This window comes from Musa acuminata, unplaced genomic scaffold, assembly GCF_036884655.1.
Source record: "Musa acuminata AAA Group cultivar baxijiao unplaced genomic scaffold, Cavendish_Baxijiao_AAA HiC_scaffold_1155, whole genome shotgun sequence".
Taxonomy (NCBI): Eukaryota; Viridiplantae; Streptophyta; class Magnoliopsida; order Zingiberales; family Musaceae; genus Musa; species Musa acuminata.
Genome location: NW_027021367.1, coordinates 27,397 through 52,606, shown reverse-complemented (window position 1 = coordinate 52,606; position 25,210 = coordinate 27,397). Strand labels below are relative to the sequence as shown.

The 25,210-nt window shown below is 41.6% G+C and overlaps 4 protein-coding genes across 8 annotated transcripts; 1 reads left to right on the top strand and 3 right to left on the bottom strand.

The window, feature by feature from the left end:
- Positions 1-593: 593 nt before the first annotated feature.
- On the bottom strand, positions 594-11,284 carry LOC103999994 (lysine-specific demethylase JMJ703). 5 transcript variants are annotated; one of them, XM_065179911.1, is made up of 13 exons: positions 10,641-11,284; positions 10,359-10,460; positions 8,837-9,195; positions 8,570-8,641; positions 8,397-8,474; positions 7,794-8,294; positions 7,215-7,442; positions 6,885-7,046; positions 6,306-6,674; positions 4,682-6,230; positions 3,025-3,128; positions 2,109-2,306; positions 594-1,041 (listed from the first exon to the last, which is right to left on the bottom strand). In XM_065179911.1, exons 3-13 carry the CDS (start codon positions 9,188-9,190, stop codon positions 763-765), a joined length of 3,894 nt encoding a protein of 1,297 aa, XP_065035983.1. In that variant the 5' UTR covers positions 9,191-9,195; positions 10,359-10,460; positions 10,641-11,284; the 3' UTR covers positions 594-762. The 5 variants fall into 5 exon arrangements, with proteins under 5 accessions (XP_065035983.1, XP_018683816.2, XP_009420302.2 ...); XM_018828271.2 differs by having other exon boundaries at positions 10,332-10,460; positions 10,654-11,284; XM_009422027.3 differs by having other exon boundaries at positions 10,654-11,284.
- A 2,304-nt stretch (positions 11,285-13,588) lies between these two features.
- On the bottom strand, positions 13,589-15,284 carry LOC103977489 (CRIB domain-containing protein RIC5-like). Its single transcript, XM_065179915.1, has 5 exons — positions 14,897-15,284; positions 14,677-14,814; positions 14,462-14,559; positions 14,263-14,347; positions 13,589-14,177 (listed from the first exon to the last, which is right to left on the bottom strand). The coding sequence occupies exons 2-5, from the start codon at positions 14,741-14,743 to the stop codon at positions 13,747-13,749; spliced, it is 681 nt and encodes a 226-aa protein (XP_065035987.1). The 5' UTR covers positions 14,744-14,814; positions 14,897-15,284; the 3' UTR covers positions 13,589-13,746.
- A 539-nt stretch (positions 15,285-15,823) lies between these two features.
- On the bottom strand, positions 15,824-16,560 carry LOC103999905 (basic blue protein). Its single transcript, XM_009421841.3, has 2 exons — positions 16,301-16,560; positions 15,824-16,206 (listed from the first exon to the last, which is right to left on the bottom strand). The coding sequence occupies exons 1-2, from the start codon at positions 16,479-16,481 to the stop codon at positions 16,004-16,006; spliced, it is 384 nt and encodes a 127-aa protein (XP_009420116.2). The 5' UTR covers positions 16,482-16,560; the 3' UTR covers positions 15,824-16,003.
- A 5,894-nt stretch (positions 16,561-22,454) lies between these two features.
- LOC135671752 (uncharacterized) lies at positions 22,455-24,025 on the top strand. The gene has a single exon (XM_065179916.1). It carries the CDS (start codon positions 22,528-22,530, stop codon positions 23,842-23,844), a length of 1,317 nt encoding a protein of 438 aa, XP_065035988.1. The 5' UTR covers positions 22,455-22,527; the 3' UTR covers positions 23,845-24,025.
- The last annotated feature ends 1,185 nt before the right edge of the window (positions 24,026-25,210 follow it).

Genomic DNA, 25,210 nt, shown 5'->3' with positions numbered 1-25,210 from the left:
AGACGCAGCAGGTGTCCTCCTTAATTGTAAACTTTAATTAACACATTTTTCCTATTATATAATACTACGAGTGGATAAACGACTCTTATTGGTGTGCTTAAGTTAACCAAAGAAACGGTGGTGGTGTACATTTGGTTCATCCATGTAAGCCAACCAAAGTGGTAGTGGGCAGCTGATCCTCCGGCCCCGCCCATTCCTTTCCTTATTCCTGTTACGTCCATGGCTCATGTCCTTATTTTGGCGTTTGGCTCTGCAGACAACGCACGTACCTACGTTCGTTTATCATGGCGAAGACGAAGACGATCCACCTCAACACAACAAGTGCTTGAATAACTGAATGAGGGCGAGGATGCATGTGGGTGGGTGCCTGTTCCGTCCTTCACTTTGGGACGACGAGCCATGGAGGCGGAGGAGAAGCCTTTAGCTCTCAGGGCGGCTGCCTTCTCTTTTTTTTTTTTTCCTTTTCCTTTTCTTTCGTCTTCGCTAACTCTCTTGTCTTGGTTTAGAAAGAAATACAAATACAGAGGTGAGACGAAGGCAGCTGCTAACACACGAGGAACAGCTTACACAACAACCCACCAGGAAAGTAGAAGTGTGAAGAATGGCAGTGGAATCTTGTGTTGAAAAGAATGAGGTGATATCTACAACCTACCATGCAAGCTGTTACCAAAACGTGAGTGTCGAGCCCTTACAAATCGAGGCCACACAAAGAAAGCTCCACGTTCCTAAGGGTTCTTGACTGGTCGAAAGCTCTGATCGTCCTCAGCGGCTCTTGATTTCCTCATCCAGGGCCTGCATGAGTTCTTGATTTGAGTCGTTTGGCCTGTTGCCGTTGAGCATTGTTTGTAAAGCATGCAGCTCCTCTCGATTGGCCTTCTTGAAGAGACCCCTAAGGGCCAGATGGGAGTCAGCGGAGCATGGAGTTTCTTCGACTCCTTGCTGATCCTTGGTGGAACTCACATGAGCATCTGCCGCTGGAGGCTTCGGTCGCGATCTCCAGTACTCTGTGCAGACAAAATTTCGATCTAGCGCCTCGATCACCTGGATTTAAAAGTAAACATTTAGAAGAGAGTTTCAGACTGAGACTACACACTCTCAAGAAAGATGGAAACAGTCAAAAGTGGTGGAGCTCAACATGGATGAATCAAATAGTAAGCACTAATTATTAGACAAAGGTAGCATCACATTGTGTCCCAAGATTGACGGATAAAACATGGTTGATAAAAACCTGATAGTCATTTTCATTCAACCAAGAACCCGAAAATGATTGATGACCATATAGCTAATTGCCAGCTTTAATGTGCTAATAGCATATAATTTAAGCCATACCTTCTGACTGGGGGCGTGTGCACATGATTCTTGAAAGCAAATAAAAGGTCAGGAACATAATCAGAATCACGTAAAGGTTTTGTTGGTCCTAGTTTTGACCAAATGAGACGTAGGGGTGCAAGAGGGTCAAATGATATTCATCCAAACATGTTTCCGTATGTAATTGGAGCCGAGCCAGATATGACAGATGTGTCTATCACATATCTGTATGTATCCATATTAAATTATTTGAAATGATCCCAATACAAACATCGATGGGTCAAGGACTATCAGTACTAAGTATTTGAATGACATCTAATATATGTCAAGTCAAAGTGTGAAATTTACCAATGTCAAGTTAAGGATTCTACTTTCTTTTTTCTTTTCTTTTTTTACTATTTTGTTGTTTTTTATATGTACATTACAATTAATTTCCTCAGTTTGCTAACTATAATAACAATATAAAAGACATCTAAAATATACCAAATCTTGCATGAGATTTTTGGAGAAATTAGGTGAGACAAAGTCTACAACCAAATGTGCAAGCTATTTCATAAATGGTCTGGTTAAATGTGTCCATGATCCAAAGCCAATAATTTTATTCAGAAATGCGTCCTTAACCAAGTTGTACATTCATCCCACTGTCAAACTGGAAAAAATGTGACTAGAAAGGGAAAAAATTCTTGAAATTGAACTTCTATTTGGTTAGATCATTACCAAAAATGTGATAGATATTCAGATCTAATCTGATAGGAATAAGAATGCACTATGAGAAAAACATTGTACCAAAGTATACTGACCTGAATGATCATCGGTGATGATAAACCAAACATTTCGAAACCATCAAGGGATCCTGGAGGCTGTAACGGGGGAAGGCTTGGCCTTCCCATACTATGATGTTTCCTAATTTGATCATTCACCTTCTCTCTCACCATGTTCCAACACTCTGTGGCAGAAACATGGATGAATACTTCGCTTGGACATTGCTCAACAACAACCTGAAGTCCCAGGAAGACAAAAGTGGATGTAATTACACAATGGAGTAACTAGTTCTGAACTATGATTCATGCAGTGCCTACATAAAATTTTAAACAGGGCAACATGGATAGGCCATCATGGAATGTTGACACTTCTCTAATAAAACTTCTCTTTGAGAATAACAGATTTATAATGTTTTTAAGATCAGAGAAGCCTTATGATTAAAAGGCAGGTTGGATGATTAATTGATGTGATTTCAGGAGAAGAATAAAGGTGCAGAAATGTTAAAGTAGGAATTAGTGCATTAAAAATAAGTCATTTACGAAGAAAACATGAGTCAATATAAAATATTCCAAGAGATATGATGTGAAGTTGTGAACAGAAGCAAGAAAATTCAGCCAACAAGTATGATCAGACTTATGACCATGCAGAAATATTCTTTTCCTGAGATTACTCAATCAGTTCAATTGTGGCAAACTATCTCTTAATACCAAAATAATAATCAGAAATATTGATATTGCTTCTTCTTCTATACGTGAGGTAAACTGACATTCATAGTAAAAGGTATTCTTGGCCCTGCAAGTGTAGCAGTTTGTCTAATTTACAGGCTCACCATAACTGTAAGAGAAATATGCATTCGCAGCAGTATAACAGAACATGATAGAAGTCCATGTAACTTTGTTAATGCACAAAAACATCAACTACAATGCAAAGTAAGAGCAACAAACGCTTAATCACCATAAAAAGAGGCCCGAGCAGTCCAGCATCCAAAATTTCGGATATGTAGTAGCACATTTGTGTTGGATCTAGGACACTCAAGTATCGAACCCGACTTCTAAATCCTGTATTGAAAATGAAGAGTTATTCAACTGCTGAAGCAAGAAAATAGAAAACACTAAAGCCGATAAAAAGAGAAGTTATCAAAAGCTCAATGTACCCTAAGGTACTAAGATCTCTTGCAGCACACAAATGTGCTGCAAGGCACATCAGATGCACGCCATGTTGATAACAAGGTGGACTCAAGATGACAATAATAATTGAATACACTATTATAGAAAATTCCACACTACAAAACGATACTTATCTACTATTCAATGATATGTAATTAGTTGTGATTTTAATTTTGGCAATTAGCTCATATTCAAATGGTACAATGAATATAAAAGCATAAAAACAAACATAAACATAAACATTAGGTTCATATATTGGAAGAAAAAAGAAAACTACTACAACAATGCAATAGAAAAATACAAAAAGCAGTAGTGAGCAGCAACATAAGTAAAGAAAACAAAATCAACATGAGAGAAATATAAACACAACAAAACAGCAAAAACAAAATGAAGCAGAAGAGGGGTGGGTAAGCCAATCAAATACAGTGGCAGTACAATAGCAAATAGAAGATCGAAAAAGTAAAAGAAGGAAGAGAAGACAAGAAAAAGGGTGACAAGCAACAACAGCATAAAAAATATTGGTTTCTTGTCTTTGGAAAAGTGAAGCAGAAAGGTAAATGTTCATTTGTTAGTATCTTATAATCCCAACAATCAAAATCCTAATAGATTAAACAATATAACAAACCATTTCATACGCTTATCTTCATGAAGCAAATCCAGTGGCATCACAAAGCACAACTATTGGGAGCCATGCTTTTTCCAGTAAGGCACATAAGCCTGTGCTTTAGGTGCACCTTAATGGAGTCAATGAACTTCAGTTGCGGAGAGCAACAAGATAACGGCCTTGGCCTCCGTGAGCCTTAGGCAAGCATTTAATAACACTGATAAAGATGGATTTCCTTGAGATCATAACCTTTCAGAATTGACTAATTAGGATCTGCCCTACCTATCAAAGTGCAGCAGCACCCTTGTAACTTTGCAATAACGAAAAGGCCTATCGGTATCAAAAAGTCTTCATGTATTTAAGATACCAACTGCATCCTTTGATAAACTTCTTCACATCTCAGTAGGTTTTCCTAAAACTTGTTGAGGCATTTAAGCTAAATCACTGTATCAAGAAGGCCCTAATACAAAGTTCTCATTTTCGATCTAAGCCTCTCAAAAGATATCAGGTTACTGAAGCCTTTAGAGGTTTAGATACCACTTAACCCATGCAAACTAGGGTTAGATGCCAGCTACGGGTCTTGATATGAATACTCTGGGTTTACAATGTAATGTTGAATTCGGATGTTTCTTTAGCGGCAAATCTGCAGTGGTCAGTTTTGTGGGATTGTATATGACAAAACAAAAAACAAAATTGCACATTACGTTTAACTGCAACAAAATAGTCAAAACACATACGAGGAAGTATAATTAGAACATTGGCCATTATTGATCCAGTGAAATGGTACAATTTCTGAGATACCTCAATTATTGATGCATCATTCAGTAACTAGCAAAGTTACCTTTTGGGAATATGGCTTGGCTAGTGGACCATAATTTTCCAGAAAGCACAACACCATATTCTAAAGCCTCAACATTGCAATTAACTCTTCGCACCACCTTGGCGATGCGAGGGCCCTTCTGTTGACGGTTGTATCTGTCAGGACAGTTCTGTGGATAAGATTGACTGGTAGTAACTAGATTTCCTCTAACCACCAAATTACACTCAGGATTTGATTCAACTTTCCCTTGTTTGCTTTCAGAATTTTGTTTGCCACTTGCAGATTGGGGATTTTGAAGATAAACTTTTGTAACATCACCATCACATGTTTCTTTTACAGAAAAAAGATCTGTCTTTGGTCTTGCAATGGATGAACTGGCAGATTTAGCGCATTCAACTGTTTTTTCAGGAGAGAATCTATACAACCATTGGTCTGGCAGTTTGGAGACATTTTCAAGAGTTGCTTCTTTCTGGTCCTTGAAATCTAGAAATGTAGAGTTTAAACTATCACTAGATACCTGCACCAGAGGCTGCATATCAATCTCTTTTTCACTCATCAAGGATGCATTAGTTTGTGGCGTTACAAGATCTTGATCCTTGTGAGGACTGCAAGATGTCGCCTTGTCTTCGCAATTCATCAACCTGGACACTGTTTCAGAGCATTTAACGGACTGCTCTTCCCTCATTTTATCTGAAAGCAATTTGTTTGCATCTTTAGCAACAACATCACCTAGTGAAATAATGTTCCTTTCACCAGATGGTGGAATGGTTTGTGGCTCAGTGTTGGCAAGTTTAGCATCACTTATGTACTTTATCTCAACCAATCCATTAGAATTGGTTTGCAACAAAGTTGTCTTCAAAGTGCCATCCATAGAACAATGAGGATCTGAAGAGGCTGCCGTCATTGCATTTGCACTCCTATACCCTGATCTGTAATGTAGACCACCAACTGTAAAACAAGGATCTGATGCAACAGACAGATTTGTGGATTTAGTTTGCAGTAGGGAACAATCGTCATCATTTGTGCATGCTAAATTAGCTGCATTATTTGTTCTTCTATTTCTTTCCTTCGGTTCTTCCAACTGTTGTAGATTTGACACACCAGATTCTTTGGACAAACTGTGCTTTGCATCACCAGTTGTAATTTTTTGGTCTGCCAGTACACTGTCCTTGTTTGTTCTTCCTTCTTTATTAGTCACAAAGACCTGCTTGGACTCCTGTGCTTTCTCTTTAGTAACATGAGAACTCAAACTTAACCCAAGATCAAAAAGGCCCCACCTATGGACTGCACTCAACCTTCCTCCTAAGGCATCTAGCAAGACATTCAATTCACTAATCTCATAACGGAATAAAAATAACCTCATGGTCCAAGCACATGAGCAAAGCTGTTTTGCATGAATCAGACAAGCAAATTTGTCAGGCGAACACTGACATTTAGCAGCAGAAAGATGTAAATCATAGTGGCAAATAACACATTCCCTTTCACTGTTAACATCAAAGCTAGAGTCCATTTTTCCTGACTGAGATGAACAAAGAAATTCTCTTCTTACACGTTCCAATTCAATCCGTTCCTATTCAACAAAGAAGTTAGTTTCTAATTTTTTTTTTATAAAACAACATAGTAAACAATAGAGATTTAAGTTTACCTTAAGTGCCTTTGCCAGTATGCCTTCAGAACCACAGAAATTTTTCCATCTTAAATTATCTGAGGTGTTTTTCCTCAGGAATAAGATATTCCACTGAGCTCTAGCAGCTTCTCTTGCAGCTCCTAGCAATAATTTGTCATGGGATATTGATATTTTGCGTCCCTGTTCACGATAAAGCTCTACAGCATGCTGACCATGAGGCAACCAATCAACAGGAGCCACATTTACAGCCTCTGCACAATTGAATCCAGAATTGAATCCTGAATGATATGCCCGAGGGAAAGTGAGAACAAACTCTCCAGCATTCTGAACACAGCGGTAGACAGGTACACCTTCCAATCCTAGCAATGAAGGTGAGCATTGTGTTACCTGCAAAAGAAGAATTGGTCAAAAAAGAAAAACTCTGGTTGATTGAACAACAAAAGTGTAAATTAGGTGCCAAGGTGGAAGGTTCAAGCACTCGCAAGAGCTGCCTGGAGTACTTTTTCAGTTAACTATTTTTTAGATAAATCATGCATCCAACAATGGCAAAGAATAGAGCACTATCACTAGAAGAAAGATATACAAAAACATCCATACAAGATTGTGAAGCAAGTCTGGTTGTTCTTCAAATAATTCTGGTAGATGCTTCTTCATAGCTTCCTCCAATTTTGAGGCATATTTTCCTGGAACTCCGTACCAAATCTTTGGCGCACCCCAGTGCATATAATTTAATGAGTATAGATGATGATCTTCCACATGCTGCTAGCAAGAATAACATCAATTATACTTCAAGTGGAAACTTATGATTAAACTATTTGTATTCACGCATGTTTATTGAAACATCAAATTCTCCAACAAAAAAAAAGCTCTAAGTTTTACATGTTAAACACCAGATTTGCCAAATGATGATATGGAGAAACATCTTACCCAACAAAAGGAGGAAAAACACATTCCTACATACAACCATGGCACCAGAACACCAGAGATATCGCCACTTTCAAAGGAAAGCACAGAGCCTGGAAGCCGAGGAAAGTTGTTCAAATTCCAACCAGAATTCATATACTGATCCTCTAATTCAGAGATCTTTACAGAGGATGATGATCTAGGAAAACCGCTACCAAAAACTCCAGTGTCCACATCAGCACCATAAAGCACCTGCAAGAGTACATTTGCTATTTAAGTTAGATGGACGCAGATTTTGTAATCATGACCAAAAATAATTAATAGTGATCTAACTGCAGATAAACACTATGCTAATAAGAATCTGTCGATGATCGTTTCTCTACAGCACAATAGTAAAAGACCATTCTCATAAAGTAAGACACAACCTTTTGGTTCTACCATTTAGATATTACAATTTGTGCCGAGAGTCAAAAAAAGGAAGAAAGGGCATATCAGTGATTAACAGATTTGATCATTGTGAATTGGATTTGATGAATGATTTGCATTTGGACAAGCAAATGGTAGTGGTAGCTGGTATATACAAGGATAGAATACTAGCAGTACCTCAATCTCTTCAGTTGGTCTCTCTACTATCCGCCAATATTCGCCTTCAATATCTTCCACAGATGGTTCTTGTTGGCAAGGCCCCAGGACAAAATCTGGATTTCTGGAGAAAAACTGCTTCTTGAAATCATCTGCGTACTTCTGAAATGACTCTAGAGTGAAGTCTGGGCCAGGTACAAATCCAAACCTCTCAGTGCCATTAAAGTATCCATAATAATCAGCTTCTACCTTATTCTCATCATTTTTATCCCCTGCTTTAAAAATTTTTCTCCTTTTCCTCCTCATAATGCTATGATTTTTACCACTCTTCTTCAAAGAATCACGATTTTGAAGCTTATTCACCTGTTGGATTCTAGTAGCAAATTTTGAATTTTCCCATACATCCTTCTCCTTAAGAAGGCAGGTGGGTCTCCAAGAAGAGGGTGGAACAATTCGACAAATTCCATAAGGTTCTGCACTTGGGCGTATGCTTGCAATATATTTGAGGGTATCTTTAAACTCCTAATCACAAAACCCAGACAATCCAGAAACATGAAAAATTGCACAAATTAAAGTCTAAACTATTAAGCATAGATGCTTCAGATGCAAATAGATAATATGAACCTCTTCAGTTGGATAAAATACAGGAGCTTCATCGAGGACAGGCCTACAAGCATCTTGCGGACGCCATCTTGCTGTAACCTATTAATAGATTTGGTAATCACTTTGCTCAAAAAATAAAAAAAATACAATCCTTGTTTAACAAAGCTGGCAAAGGCATTATGACATTCAACTACCTTCTGACAATTTTCACATTCGCTGCATCCTCGAAAAACTCCTTTGGGTAGACAACGAACTGAAGGCACAGCCTATACAAGAAACAAAGTGGCTTCTACAGGTTAGAAAAACCACATGCAGATGCAAGAATACATTGCAAACAAATACTCCAAAGAAGATAAGGCCTTAGAACAAGATACGAAGTTCAAAACAAGAAGTTAAGAACCAAAAGTACATCATATCCACAGATTATCTTTGTCAAAAAGCCATCAACTATAACTACTAACCCGCTCAAAAGGCTCATAGTCAGACTCTTCATCTGAGCTATTATCAAACTGGCGGTAGTTCACAGAGGGCCTGTGTCGAAGCGACTTCCTTGATTTCTCATCTCTTATCGTGCATTGTACTGGATCAGAGGGATTTATAATATCTTTAACATCATCCTGCACATTCTCCAGTGTGTTTCTTGAATTATCAACTCTTACAATGCATTCTATCATATCAGAAGCATTTGCAGGAGCCTTAAGATCACTGTGAACTTTCTGCAAGTTGAACAATGTAATTGGGGCAAAACCCGGTGGCACAGGAGGTATTCCATCAAGGTCATCTTTAATCTGGGATCCTATGCATTCTGCTCCCATTAATACTGAAAGAGAAGATATAACATCAAAAATGCTCTGGAATATACACACATGTAAACAATATAAAATAACTGAAAGAGATTCCTATGTAAAATAACTCATGTAAACAATTGAAATATACACACACATACATACATATAATGTTTGAAAATCATGTTGAGAGAACTCTTCAGAAAAATATAAATTTAATTAAAAGAGATGACTGGAACGACCAAAGAGAAATGCCATGTACAAAAGGGAACACATCCCAGATGCTTGATCAAGATTAGGATAATAGAAGTTGAAAGGTCAGAGTTTGATCATAAAATAGTTTTGACATGTTTACCAACATAGCAGTAATATTAATAAGGAGAAAATTTATTTTGGCCTCAGTGTGGTTTTCTCTCAAGGAAACCCAAATTACTCCATAGCTTATACTAAAATTTTACTTGAAACTGATACTGAATCTACACAAGAAGCATTCTCAAATGCTCTTCTATACATATGGAAACCCCTTCAGAAAACTGAATTGCTTGGAGCATATAAAAAAAAGGAAGATAAATAGATGAACGAGCAGAGAGAAAGGAGAAGATAATGAGAGTTAACTTCCTGTTATATGTCCAATTCACCACTGTAACTCGATCAAAACTTGGTATCATTCGGACACAAAGATAACCAAAGAAACATCAAATTATGACGCGAAATGTTAGTTAAGCAACTGAATTTGATGAAATGTCAAGTCCATATCTCAAGAGCATCACAAGATAAATTTGTTTATCATGTCACATGCTACAATGTTTCCTTGCAATATGTGTTGTTCAAACAAAGAACAATAGTGCTGTGATTCCATAAAACTTAAATACTGATTTCAGTTATCAATATCGAGATTAAATTGGGATGTTTGCAATTCAGCAGGGAAATGTTGAAGCGTTACGTTACGTCTTAACTGACATTAGAGTTATTTAATAAAGACAAAACAAGCATCTAAAACATGATCAAAGTCTGAACCAAGAGGTCTAGATCATGTCATCTAAACTATCGAGAACCAAATTAGCATCAAAAACAGCAAAAAAGTGTTACAGACTTGTAGCTAAAATCCTAACAGACCTGAGCTTTAAAAGGTCAAAAAAGGATCCTACATAAGATGTCCAGTTACAATTACCACAAAGAAGCTACACAAAGTTCAAACCTGCATCCACTGCTATGCTCCTGGAAACTACAACCTCGATAACCTATATTAATTAGTAAAATAGTGCGATCATCTGGATCTAACCAATTCGGAGTCCTGCAACTGTAAACTAGATTTTCATCAGCAAAATAATCGATCAAGATCAATGTAAAATACAAAACATCATGAAAATAAAAAACAACATGCAAATTAGAACATCATATGCACGCTGGCCAGAAGATGAGTACAGAAAAAGCGAGGTAAAACAGAATCTAACAAAAGGGCATGGAAGACGCAAGTTACTCGATCGACTCACGAGTTCTTGAGCCGGAGCCCGTTCAGATCTCCTGCTGTCAGAGGGCTGGTGGATCGGAGGGCAACTTGCGGCAGCTGGATCAACAAAGAGATCGAAAAGGAACCTAGTAATTTGCTAAGTCAGGTGCCAAAAAGGGGTCAAGAAACAGCAAATTGATCTGACCGCCACTACCCGAACCCAAATTGCGATCAGGCTCCCCCGCAAGGTATTCCCGCAGGAACCGTCTCCCCCGCCCGCTAATCGATCAAGAAGTTGCGCAGAAAGCACAACCGGGGGAGGGGGGTGACGGCCCTAAAATTGAGGCCCTGATGACTCCATCCATCAACAAAACCGAGAGAAAACAGAAGTAATCAAGAAGATCTGTTGGATCTTCCTCAAGATCGACCGTGCCAATTAGGTCTTCGTCAGATCCCCAAATCGATACACATTCTCACGATCGGGTCGTTGATAGTTTCCCGAGTGTAAATTAATGATGTGATTACCAAGAGGTTGCGATCCGTGAAGGATTCAAGGAAAAGGGGCAAGCAATTCCAACACAAGGGGATTGTCTCGTCGACGGAGCACTTGGTAAAGACGTCTTCATCCTTATCTTCCAAGGAACAATAACAAATTTTGGCAGGGAAGACTAATATTATCTGTTATTAGTATTCCGGGGTGGGCATTAGGAGGAGTCCGTGAATACGCACTTTGGTCGAGCGGCCGATGGATCAAATCGATGTGCCGCATCAAAGGCGTAGTCGAGCTGGCCCGAATCCGATGTGGTCGAACGAGAACCGGAACCGTCCGATGGATCGCCTGCTGATGCATGTCGATGCGATTGGTCTTCGTGGTTTTTTGTTAACTGATGAGGATGATAATGTGGTATTAGTCATTTATCTTGTCTAAGCTGATCCTTGTTTTTGCTTTGTTAGTATAGATTCTACCGAGCTTCATTTTTTGGTTCATCTCAAGTTGAGACGCCACGAGACTCGATGATTACTCTATAAATAGTACTTGCACCCATGAAAATTGATTATGTGGAAGTAAATGTACTCGGTTGGAGAGACTATCATAACATTAGGAATAGAACATTTTTGTAGTGACAGGTGAGTATTGAACTGAGGTTATGATATATACGAGAAATAATTACATCAATGAGCTATAAAATTATATGTTAAATATAAAGATTCAAAGTAACAACTAGTCGAGTTAATTTTATTGTCAATGCCACTTGTAGGACCGAATTGGCAGTATCATTAGTGTCATACTATTAGCCTCCTAGCCATGTAGGTTTGGTCCCTCCTATTGAATAGGATTAGAGTGTTGATTAGATGAAAAATTATGTGTTAGATGTTTGTTTATGTGTCATATCTTCGTTATCATGCTTAATATAATAATTGATGCTTAAAACATTAATTTGATTATGATGTATGATATATATTTAAACAAAATTAAAAATTTCTAGGATGCATGAGACAGTGATAGCGAGTCTGATTCCGTTAGGATGTGTTTAATTCATGTCTCTTTCGAGTCCTACCAACACTTGGTTCCAAAGAGGAGGTACCTTGGAAGCTGAAAATTAGTCTCTCATGGCTGCGAACACTATCAAGGTGACAATAAACCCATATTAACCATTTTAGCTAATCACGTGGGAGTCGACCTTAATGAAACCACGTTTGCAAGTTTTGTACTTAATCTATCTATCACGTAACTAATACATTTTTCTTTCTTTCCACAAAAAAGTAAAAGAATTCATGTCGAGTTCGAATCCCTTTATATCTCCGCTCATTTTATATATATATATATTATACCATAATGTTAATGACTTAGTTGAAATTGCATAAGCCATGAGGTATCATTGCGGTAAAGTTATGAACTTAGCTTAAGTTACTTAAGTCATGAATCACCCTTGTGTCAACTCTTTAGACATAGATGGGATTGCATAAGTCATGAGATGTCCTTGCGATATATGCGCCTGTAAAGAATCAGCCTAATTATAATCTCGTATAGGTTTAAAAGTTGATTAGATTAAAAACGAGCATGAACAAGTCCTGACGTATTGCAAAAAATAAAGCTTTACAAGCAATTCAGTAAGCACTTTAAAAGATAGAACGAACAATTACAAGTTTACAAACAATTGCTCACCAAGTGCTGGGCATGAAGGCAAGTTCCCGTCAAGTTAACGTACGAACTTGTGAAGATTATTCAACACCCGATAATATACCGAAACCCAATCTAGTCACCCGGGCGGTTCTAGGGGGCTAAAATGACTGACATTTTATGTACAACCACAGTTTATAGAAAATAGACCATGACACATCAAAACAGAGCTATTTTGGGGTTATTTTGCTTGGCGCAGTGAGCGATCGCACTATAGCGCTGTAACGAATATGTATTTTTACAAGCAAAAACACATAAAATCAAGATAAACCCTGACAAATATATATATATATATATATATATATATATATATATATATATAGAGAGAGAGAGAGAGAGAGAGAGAGAGAGAGAAAGAGAAAATTCTATTTTCTTGAGTTATGTTTTGGAAGTGTCCATCATTTACATAATTTTCAAACAACGCCTTTCAACACTCTTGATTTAACAATCGATTATCTATTTTTTTTATATATCTTTTTATATGGTATGTCTATTTTGTTATAGTATTTTTATGCTATGCTACAGTGTTACCAATAATACTATGAAAGCATTATAATGTAGTACAAAAATAATATTATAATATTTTTATTATAATATTATAAAAATTATCAAGAAAAATATTATAACATAGTATAACAAGATTATATTATAGTATTTTTTGTAATGCGTTATAGTGTTTTCATATATTGCTGAAAACACTATAACCAGTGTTTTTACATTGCAATTGGAATCGTTGTATGTCATTTATTTGCGCCATTCATTCCTCGTGTTTTGATCCTTTTATTTATTACTTTATGAAAAAAAGAAAACTAAATCCAGCGATCAATCGAAAGTTGCATGGAAAATTTGAAGGTACATCAAGTTTGCTTCCTTCTTCCTCTCTTCTCCTTTTCGGTACACGCGATATATCGATGCAGATTGCAGGAGGCTTCACGGATGGATGATGGAAAGATGTCAAAGCCCTTCCTTTTCTTTTCCTTCCTCTTCCTCTTCTCCTACCGTGGGTGGCGAGGACGGTTGCGGATTGGGTTTCCCGTCTTCAGCTCCGGACTCCGACTGCGACGCGGTCGCGGCCTTCAACTTCGACGACGACCTCGTCGACACCCCGCTGGCCGAGGAAGATCCCTTGGTCTTGCGGCGGTGCGGCTGCTTGGGGACGGCAGGCACGTCGGGCGCCGGCTGCTCGTCACCCACGACGCCGGCGGTGCTGCGGTGCTTCCTCCCGTGCTTGGACCCCCCCTCGACGGGCTCCCGCGACGGGCTGTCGGATCCGCCGGACGACTTGTTGCGGCGCGAGTGCCGGTTGGAGGTCGAGCCGTCGCGTCCCGGGGAGTCCATTCGCCGCGAGGGTCGTGGCAGCGCCGAGTCTCGGGAGGATCCGCCGCCTAGGTGGGGGTTTGCAGGTGCACGGTGAGATCGCCATGCCGTCCGTCGGAAAGAGGGAGGGAAGAGGGTGGTGCAGGAACGAACCTGAGGTGGGCTGCTTGGGTTGCCCGGCCGCGGCAGCAGCGTCATCTTCATTGGCGGGCTGCTGGGCGGATCCGAAGTCGTTCATCTGATGCGGGCGGATCAGAGACGTCCGTTAAATGAAGACCAGACGGTGAAGGATGAAAGCGAGAAAGGTGGGACCGCGTTAGAAAGATGGCGAAACAGAGTTAGTTACCCTTACCCAGCTGGGGGAGCCGACGGAGGGGCCGTCCCAACCAATGTGCGCCACGTGTTTTACGTCGGTGGGGTAGCCGATCTGCATCTCCTCTTCCTTGGCGTCTAGTACACGTCATCACCATCATCAGGCGGACCGGCCAATAGCATATAAAGCCGCTGTGAAAGCAAAAAGAACGAGAGAGGAAGAGAGAAGGCGAGTCGTTGCAGAGAGCTACTCACCGAAGATCTGGGAGATGTAGCGAAGGCCCTTGAGGAGACCCTTCATCTTAGTTCCTGTCCCCATCATTTCGATGATCCACGCCCTCTATCCCTCCCCTGCTCGCTCAGCCTATCTCTGTCTCCGTCTATTCTCTTGACCTAATCATCGAACCATTGTTGGTGTTGAGATCTGGCCCAAATGTGTTGTGATTCACGCGGAAGCCAATAGAGAAGAGCTTACCCTGCGGAGCAAGTGGGACAGGCGTGTCAGGCTCGCTTCGGCGCCAGAATGCTGCATCTCCGCGCCTCGACAAATAGCTTCATCTCCCGATCTTTCAATCCACTTCCCAAGGAAAAAGGTACGATCAACAATGGCTTCTCCTTTGCTCTGCTTTCTTTCTTGAATCGTTGCTCCACCGGAGAGGTGGGTGGGAGAAAATGGATCAGGAGGATGAAAAGGAGGGCAATCGCATCCCCTCAGCCAGTTTAAAGCCCGCTGGGGGGCGGCAGGTGGAAGAAGAAATAACAGAGCAGAAGATGGAGATGCAAGGGCGTGGTGAGAAATCAATGGGAATGACCTGATGGGGTTAATTTTGGGTTTGGCGTCTGAGCGCGAAGGGCGGGAAGGCGATGGGGGATTGAGGGGTGGCAGTTACGGTTCCTCGTTTGGACGAGTCAAGGGGCAGAGAGGATTCGCGTTGCCTTAATTACGAAAATAAAAAAAAACCCATATTTCAAATAAAATAAATAAATATTAAAAATAAGTAGAAGATAATGGCCCATATTTCAAATGAACAAATTCAAACTTGAAAATGATCTTTCTTATTCTAGAAAAATAAGGGGTAAGAAGATTGATGGTGAAAGATCTTTTTAGAAAATAATAATTTCAAGGCATTCCTCTGTTTTCTTGGAGAGTGCCTTTTGTTTTTGTCATATCTAGCTTTTTAAGTGTCTTGGTTTGCATGCACGGAAGAGTCATTCACACACTGATGTATGCTTAAAAGCTGATCCATCAAAACCTGGAAGCATTAGATTGATGTATTTGGTCGTGTTGTCTCTCTTGTTTGAATTATTCATTCCCTTCTTGTGGTACTTCTTTTCCTTTTGGTGGTATTATTTCATAGTGGTTCACCGACCAATTTTGTTTCACAGCTGGTGCTACAAAACATGGACACACAAGGTGATGATCATTTACGCATGCAAGCTTCATATTGAGAACTACAAGCATTACAACTTCTCGACCACACTGCGATCATTATTTAAGCCAACAGCGAGAGTGACCGCTTCTCTGACCACTCCTTGCTAGCACAGTACACGACACACATATATAGAGATAGATATGTCAGATTTAGTTGGCGATGACTTGGATCTTCATGCCTGCTTCACAGTGGCCTGGAATGCTGCAGATGAAGTAGTTGGCCCCTTTCTTGAGCGTGAACTTGTCATCGCCTGTTGTGGCTGCTTTGGACGCGCTTCCAGATGCCTTGCAGCTTCTGTAGCCTGCTGCGTTCACTGGCACCACGTTGTGCAGACCAGCTTGGTAGTTGAACACTGCCAGATTCAGAAAGAGAAGTGTGAGAAGATAACTACTGTTGAAACCCAACGCAGAGATAGATAAATAGCTAGTCGAGAGAGAGAGAGAGACCGAGAGTATCTCCAGGAGCAAAGCTCTTGCCATTAGCCCAATTGGCATACGACATGGAGAAGCCCCATCCTTGTGAGTCCCCCACGACATGGGTGGCTGCGAGGGAGTTTAACGGCGAGCAAGCGATGAGCAGTATGGAGAGCAGCAAAGCTGCGTTGCGACTGCCCCTTCCCATGGCCATAGTCTTTGAGAGAGAAAGAGGGAGAGAGCTAGCGATGAGAGATCGAGAGGCTGCTGGAGCTGCTTGGAGAACTCACTGCTTCCGGTGTCGGATTTATGCAAGTTTCGAGTGGAGAGGAGAGCTCGCTTAGTGCTTCCTTTAGTTAAACTTAATTCTACTAAGTTGGATGGGTGGCTTCCATCTTCCACCATTAGTGGGCAAATCAAGGCCACTACAATGCTTACGGAACTCGCTTACGTGATTACACTATTGATGGGGATTAACAGAATCTTTACCAGATTGCGTTTGTACAATATATTAATAGCCATATCTTGAAGGAAGTTGAGAGAGACACATTTCCTCAGATGTTATGTGGCCATTTAATTGATTTCCATTACCCAATGACGTAAATAACATCCAAGGTCATTTTTTGATATATATATCGCAATTTGTTCTAGAGTACCTATATGTTAAGCATCCTCACATCCTTTAGCCACCTTAAACCCTTCGTACTGCTTGATATATGCTTCCTGTTGGGGTAGTCCCGCCCATGAGGCAAGCAGTGGGATGAATAGGGTTTAATATAGGTAAGACTTTGACCCTTATAGATTTCGAAAAAACAAATAGGAAAAAAAAGGGGAAAATACATCTTGAATAATTGTATGGTCAATTCAAGTTAGATCGTCATAATTTTTTGATATATAAATCTTATCATATTGATTTACAAAATGACCGGTGTTGCTCTTGAGAAACCTGCTCTTATGCTATTTTCTAATGTCTCTATTAGTGAGTTTTGATTTTTCTTCTTCGCGTGTTGTTGAAATTCACCTCATCAATTATTTTCTGAGGCAAGAATTTTGCTTGATGATTTTTTACATCGTCTAGTTGATTTAAAAATGATTGTATATATTTTATTGATTCTGATTAGTGAAAAAAATCTACACGAGCTTGCCTACGGTCCTTCCCTTTACATTGAAGAGCTTTCCACATAAATTTTCTTTTCTTGTAGTTTGTGATGCTCACTCGATTGACTTAAATATTATAGTTTCTTTCATCTTGATACATGGCTTCAATATATGCTGTTTAATCTATACAAGGAGAGAAAATAAATTATGGTGTCTATTACTTTTCTAGTCATCTTTTCCCAACACTTTATTTTATTTTGTAAAATGTTGATTTAATTGAGTAATTATCTACCTAAAGATATGGCGAATCGTCCATAATGGCTAGTAGTTATTCGAAAAAGTCGCTTGGCTGCATTCATCCCATATTAATATATGATTGGTTGCTTGCTATTGTATTAATCTCTTCCTCAACTGTCCTGCGTTGTAATGTGCATGTCTACAAGGAGAGCATCACGCGCCAAAAGGCCAACAGTGCAGCACTCTAAAGCTCATCATGCCTTAAAGAAAACCCATATGCTTGCGAGATAACAAAAGCAGCTTTACGTTGTTAATTGAGAATTTATTTGGTACCAGCATCAAGTCCAGCCATAATGTTGGGTTGCTTTTGTTTAGTTCTTGGTAGGCATGCTCACTTAGTCTTGGTAGGGATACTCGAAGATAAATCCATCTTGCGGAGATAAGGTTACTTTTCAGTTGATTAGGAGTCCATACTGATCAGTACTCCATAATAACAAAAGAATGCACGACTATCCCTTTCTCCACTTTACCGATATATACAACAGCGTATATAAATAGATACAGGTAACAATGGTATAGTTACTAGCATTAATTGAATTTGGTTATAGGGATTTGATGTAGGGCAAATTCTGGAAAAAAAACTCATATTTTAATTTTTTTTTCATGAAATATCTTTTATTTTTATAAATTTTTAATAGAATAATTATATATTATCACTTATAGTTAATTATGATTATAATTATATATTATCACTTATAGTTAAACTTTAAAAAGTAGTATTGGGATCCTTATACTTACGAAAGGAATATTGTCACATGAAAAAAAAAACATGAATAAAAAGGATAAAAAATAATTTTACTATATTTTAAATTATTAATTTTATATAATTTCATATAAACTTCTCACTCACGTGAAAGTTTTAATAAAAACCACTTTCCTCCCATTTGGTTCTCTCTGGCATTCCAGAGGAGATTCGGGCGTCGCCTCTGACAATGATTGATTTCCTCCTATCCTCCTCTTTTGCACCACCACGAAATCATTGGTTTATGGCAACTAGCCCTTTAGTCTCACCATCTTTGCTAAGTTGTAATCGATGAACATCATCCTCGAGTACTCCTTCCATGGCGTCTCGAGGTACATGTGGTGGACCAAAGGCTTCGAGTGGTAGAGTGGGAGGTACTCGTCGCTCCTATTGATGGTGTAGTGGTCAAATGTAAAGCCGATGGACTAGGCAGGGTTGGTGTGATCATGCACAATGACAGTGTTGGAATTGTTGTGCTTGCAGTTGAGCTGGTGGGGGAGGATAAAGATGAGGCGGTCATGAAAGACGGTGGCGGAGTTGTCGAAGATGAAGTCAATAATGTTGAAGATACGATAGGACTTGTAGAACTAGCGGAGGGAGTGGGTGTAGAGGGTGTCTTGGTGGCTGAGGAACTCTACCGACTCAAGCGTGGTGAGGTTGCTATTGGAGTGGAAGGTCACGACTTGGTGCTTGTCCGGCCCGATGGTGTTGGTGAAGGTTAGGTCCCGGGCCGGGGCCAAGTCAAGATTGGATTGAGGATTCATGATGAATTCTTATTGATTATATAAAGGAAACAATAAGTGATAACTTAGGAAAGTTAAGTTTATACTCATTGATGGTGGTCGTGTTGTCGGTGGAGACACCGATCGTGTTGACATTGAGGGAGCCCATAATGATCCTTTTGCCTATCTTGTCCTTGATAAATACTAGGTTTGTCTTCTCAAATGGCACCCCTTTATGTAGATCATGTATCGACCAATGCTATGCTCCAACGAAGTGTTGACTATTGCTTGAATTGCTCCGAATTAGCATCCGCCCTCCTTGCAAATCTTTGCGTTCGACGGTGTCCCTGGTTGCGAGAACTCCTTTCGGGCAACCTCTCCACTTAGTGGCTTTGAGGTGGAGTCCGGCTAGTACCCATCCCTCTTGGTCTGTAGTGGGGCCCAGAGCAAGATGTCGATGTCGTAGCACTGTTGGCGAGGTTGATGAGAAAGGCCATGGCATCCACCACCTATTGGGTATCGTTGATGTACTTAGGGTGGACCAATAATCATATTGATAGAGCTCCGCGACACGTGAACAATGCAGCTAGCAACATCTCATACAACATCGGGGGATCACCATGCTCTTGCATATAAAACCAGGTGCAATGGGTGTTCGTCTCCAGCGGGCGAGCAGAATCTATTGTGGGGTGGCGGGCGAGCAAGTTGGAAACAGGAGGGGAAGAGGAAATTGGTCACATTCGAAGGCGGTGTCTGGATCTCCTCTAAAACGCCACCCATCTCGCACGCCATGGATGTTGGCGTTCGTCTGCCATTTGCAGCGTAGTTAGAGGGGAGGTAGCTGGAGGGGAGGAGAACAATTTCTGTTAAAAGTTCTACATTGTAAATGAGAAGTTTATATGAAATTAATAATTTAAAATATAATCAAGTTATTTTTTTTATCCTTTCTAATTTTTTCAATCGATGAAATTAATGATATGAGGATAATTGGAGTTAAATGTTTTACTTTAATAAGTATAAAGATCCCAATATTATTTTTTAAAGCATAGAGATCGAGATGCTAATCGTAGTTAATGACAAAAGGATAATATGTAATTATTTTTTTTTTAAATATCTTTTTTTGGTCCAATACCGTCAAACATATTTTTCTTTTATTTTATTTTTATAGATGGGGGCATAGGGTGAACAGATGAAGTTATGGTATTTTTACATTATATTATAGTATTTTTTATTATTATTGAAAATATTATAATTGGATTGGTCCATAAGAAAATGAATGAGAAAGTGTATTATAGATATTAGTAAAAAAAAATGAGATGCAATTAAGAAATTTTAGAATTGGGTGACACTTCCTCCAAAAAAAAAAATTAAATAGAGAGGTTTTTTCTGATAAGTCACCTTTTGATTGATATACTATAATTAGATCGGACTTAAATATCTCGAGTCATATAGTTTTAGGTCTATTAAATTAATAAATAAATATAGTAAATTAAATTATTTGTCCTTTACGGAACTCAAAACACTCTTGTCGGTTTCAGCCGGCGGGAGTTGGGTCAAACTTTGGAAAGCTCTCGAGGCAGGCCTGATGGATGGTTGGTGATTGGGTACGCGGCACGATGGTCGGCATAGTAAGTGGCCGGGCCTTCGTTTCGATTCGTTTTGGGTTGGACTTGGAAGAATATAAAGGCCTGATGGATTACACTGACCGGGTCACTGCAATGAAAAGAGGCACCGCATATTTTCCACCATACCATTACCCAAATGGAGACGAGTGTTAAGGCGGGTTTACTGCGTCAAGCTGCTGACGCATATGGCCCATTGAAGCAACAGTGTGTGGGATTGTCCAATAGACCATATGTTTACCCATTATTGTTATCCGCATTCCATGTGAAGTATATTCATCAGTAATACAAAGGCAAATGCCCCATTGCATTGCCTCTAAATGGGATCCATCTAAATGAAGCATGTTCCTTACCTGTAGTTGATGATCTCATTGTGGCTTTTTGGAATGCCATTGCTTACCAGCTCATCCGCGTCCTTTACAGTTGGCTGCAGTGTTGAGAGAGAGTGAGAGATAAAGAAAGCTGTTGGATTGCAGCATGAAGAATACCACCCTGTTACTATATAAGTGGATCCCATACACCTTACACACATCACGACACCGTTCTGGTGCCTCGTTGACAGCTAGGCCTATCTTCTAGGCGGACCCACCCCAGATATAAATATAATAAATATATATATATATATATATACACACACGGAGACATCGAAGGCGTCGTGTTCACGTGAAGTGAAGACACTATAGGCATGCCATCTGATGGCCACGTCCATCGCATGCCATCCAAATGGTGTGCGCTGCGAGGTCCAGTTGATCAAAACGTCGATGTTCTCCGGTCAACTCTGAGCCTCCAATCGGAGGAGTCGACAGTATTATACGTCCGATGTCTTTAAGTTACCTTAATTATCTGCATTCTTCTCCAACAAAACAAATTAATCACAGAACTGTCAGGTGGACGCTCTGTACTTGCCAAAACAGGACAGAATTATTCTGGCCAAATAGCAAACAGAGGGATGTGGTTATCGGCGTGTACATCATACATAATGTCACGGTGACCGAGGCAGTCAGTCGCCCCTTTTTCGTCGTCTTCTCCGCCTCGGCAACCACGAAGGACAAAACCATTAGCTTCCGTTGCGTCCGTTCCGTTCCGTTCTGTCATATAACATGCTTCGCTCCGGCACTAAATTAAAAGATAGGACAAAACCCTCTCTGCGGTGGTGAAGGCAGTCAGCACTCAGTCGGCACATGCATGGATCGGTAACAACAGCGTAATTATTACTCCGAGAAGCGCAGTAGGAGAGTGCATGTTATGTGCCAGCTGTATAGGTACTTGTTGTTCAATGTTCCCTTTCATCGACAGTAAGTAATAAGGGCGATAGCTGTGACCGCCAGCGGTATATTTATACTATTACGTGCTGCAGAGTCTAAGATTGCAATGCGGTCAAACCCCCGGCAGACCGTGAGTCAACTGCCGTGGTGGGGTTACACGTTGTCGCAATTGTCCCGCATGGACAACATTCATGGTCTCGCTTGCGCACCCCACCTGCAGTCCCCGTTAGCCGCGGTAGACCAATCAAGTGAGGCGCGCATGGGATGCCCCATTCCATTAACGTGGTCATGCGCGACACCCCCTCCCCCTGCAGAGAACCCCATCCTGCGAAGGAAAGCGGTCCTAGTTAAAAGTCCGAACCGAGCCGATCCCCACAGCGCAACTGTCGTATTCGTATCCCGAGACACGCGTCTTCTCTATGCCGTCGATGCTGGTTATATACTCCGCCGCTTCGCCTCTCCCATCGAGTCATTCACACTGATCTCACCACCGCTCGCGGTAGGGTCTAGTAGAATGGACTCTTCCGTCGTGGATACCTCCTCTCTTTCGCTCCCCGTCGACCGCGAAAACGGCGTCGCCCCCGCCTCGGACGACAATCCATCGCCGCAGGCGGCCACGTCGCCGGGAGCCGGCGGCCGCGTTAAGCTCATGGTCAGCTATGGTGGCCGCATCCAGCCGCGACCCCACGACAGCGCCAGGCTCTCCTACGTCGGCGGGGAGACCAAGATCCTCTCCCTCGACCGCTCCGCCCGCCTGCCTGCCCTCCTCGCCAAGCTCGCCACCCTCGTCCCCTGCGCGCCTTTTTGCCTCAAGTACCAGCTTCCAGGCGAGGATCTCGACGCCCTGGTCTCCGTCACCGACGAGGACGACCTCGAACACATGATGGTCGAGTACGATCGCCTCCACGGAAGCTCCTCCTCTCCCAAGCCCACTCACCGCCTCCGCCTCTTCCTCTTCACCGTCAGGCCTCCGCCCCCGCCCCCTTCCGCCGCTCTCCTCGACGCCGCCCGCCCGGATCGCCAGTGGTTCTTCGACGCCCTCAACGCGGTCTCCGTCCCTGCGCCTCCGGCTACGCAACCTCCGGCGGTGGCGGCCTCGCCGAGCCCCGACTACTTATTCGGCCTCGACGAGGGCTTCGTTCCTCCACCGGCCGTGAAGGTCGCCGTAGATCCGCAGCCACCTTTGACGCTCGAGACCCTCTCTATCGAGGCGCCGGCGAAGCCCGATCTGGCCAAGGTCGAACCCCACCAGCAGATTCCGGAACCTGCCGATTCAACCGTCACGGCCCCTGTCGTGGTCTCCGTGGCGGAGGTCCAAGGACCGATCCAGGAGCTCCATAGCCTCCAAGTCGCCGAGAACCCGCCGCCGCTCATCCCGCAAAACAGCAGCGAGGAGGCCGTACGCAGAGATCACGCCACGGAGTACCAAGTCCCACGAGATGCGGAGAAGGTCGCACCCGCGGCAGCGCAGGCGCCGGAGCAGCGGAGCGGGTTACCGGTAGCGAGGTACGCGTCGTTGGCCCCCGGCCACGATCAGGCGGTGTACCTTCTCCCGACGTCACAGGGGGTCTACCCAGGGTTCTACGCCGCAGCGCCGTGGATAGCGACGGCGGAGGCCTACCGCAGCGCGGCGGTGTCGGCGAAGGCGATGGGCGGCGGTGGCGGGGCGGAGGCGTACGCGGCCGGAGGGGGGCAGTTGGCGTACGATAGCACGGGGCGGGTGGTTTACTATGCGAGTATGGTGCCCACATATCAGACGGTTTCGAGCGTTGCTGCGTACAACCCTGTCGGTGCTGCCGTTAAAGCCGCGAAACCGTCGCAGATCTCTTAGCCAAAACAACAACTTGGTCTCGTTCCCTTCTCTTCGTTTGGGTTGGTTGGTGTCTATGATTTCGTGCTCTTTCTTCTGTTTCTTTTTTCCGTTGTTGCGTAGGTTGTTGACGTTCGTACATACGCATGAATGTAGATGTTGATGGAGGGGTTTATATTTTATATCAGTTGACGTTAATGAATCTTGCTTTTGTGCTATGTCATCTGAGGGGTATTATTTGGACGCTGTCACTCCCTCCTGGCTGTTCCACCTACCTTTCAACATGTCAAGGGCTGGCAAACTCGCTGTTCCACGCCATTACTGTCATTAGTGCTTGTTCAAGTACTAGTGAGGGAAGGGACCCACTGGAATATTCTCTCTTGCCCTTTTGCTAGGCTAATTGTAGTTTACTCTTGGAGTTACACTTTGTTATTATTCTGATTTTTAAATTTAAAAAATTCATATTAATTTTTTTTTATTATTAAAAATAAAATATTTAATTTTATTTATCTTAAAACGTTGGGGAATTTATCTTAAAATATTTAATTTTATTGATCGATGAATGTCATGATCGATTAAAATGTTGGGGAATTTTGTGGTTTCTTACGGGGGGAGGAGGATGAGGAGAGAGAGCGACGACGAGAGGGAGGATGACGTAGATGTTGACATTTTATATCTATATTGGCGTTGCTCAACAATTGCGTCGGCATCGATGTAGCGATAACAATATTGCAGGGAAGGGTGGTGCTTATTCTTCTTCTCCCTTTTGTCCTTGGTATGCACAAGGGGGGAAGAAGGATGAGCACCACCCTTGCGCTTGCCGAGCAGCGATACAGAACAATGCGAGGATGTCGAACATCGCTCATCTTTCATTCCCCCTTGTGCTTGTCGAGCAGCGAAAGGGGGAAGAATGATGAGCACCACCCTTCCCCATATTGTTGTCGACGTCGACACAAATGTAGGGTAGCATCGATGCAAATATAGAGTGGCATCGCCCTTCCCCATCATTATCGATGTCGACACATATGTAGAGTCAGCATCAATGCAGATGTTGAGTGGCCTTTTCGCTACTCTACATTTGCGTTAGCACCGACCAATATAGATACAAGGTGTCAGCATCTTCATCATCTTGTTTGTCTCCCATTGCCTCACATCTCACTATCGCTTTTCCTCCTCATCCATCACAACCACCTGCGCCCCCTTGATGGTGCTATCGTTTGTCATTATTGAAAACATAACTTAGTTATTGAAATTATATTTTTATCCATTGTTTTTGTATGATTTTTGCACACGATATATTCCATCGATAAAACTGACTACGTTATTATAATAGAGTCAAATGTTTCACTTTCATAACTATAAATATTCCAATATAAATTTTTTAAGT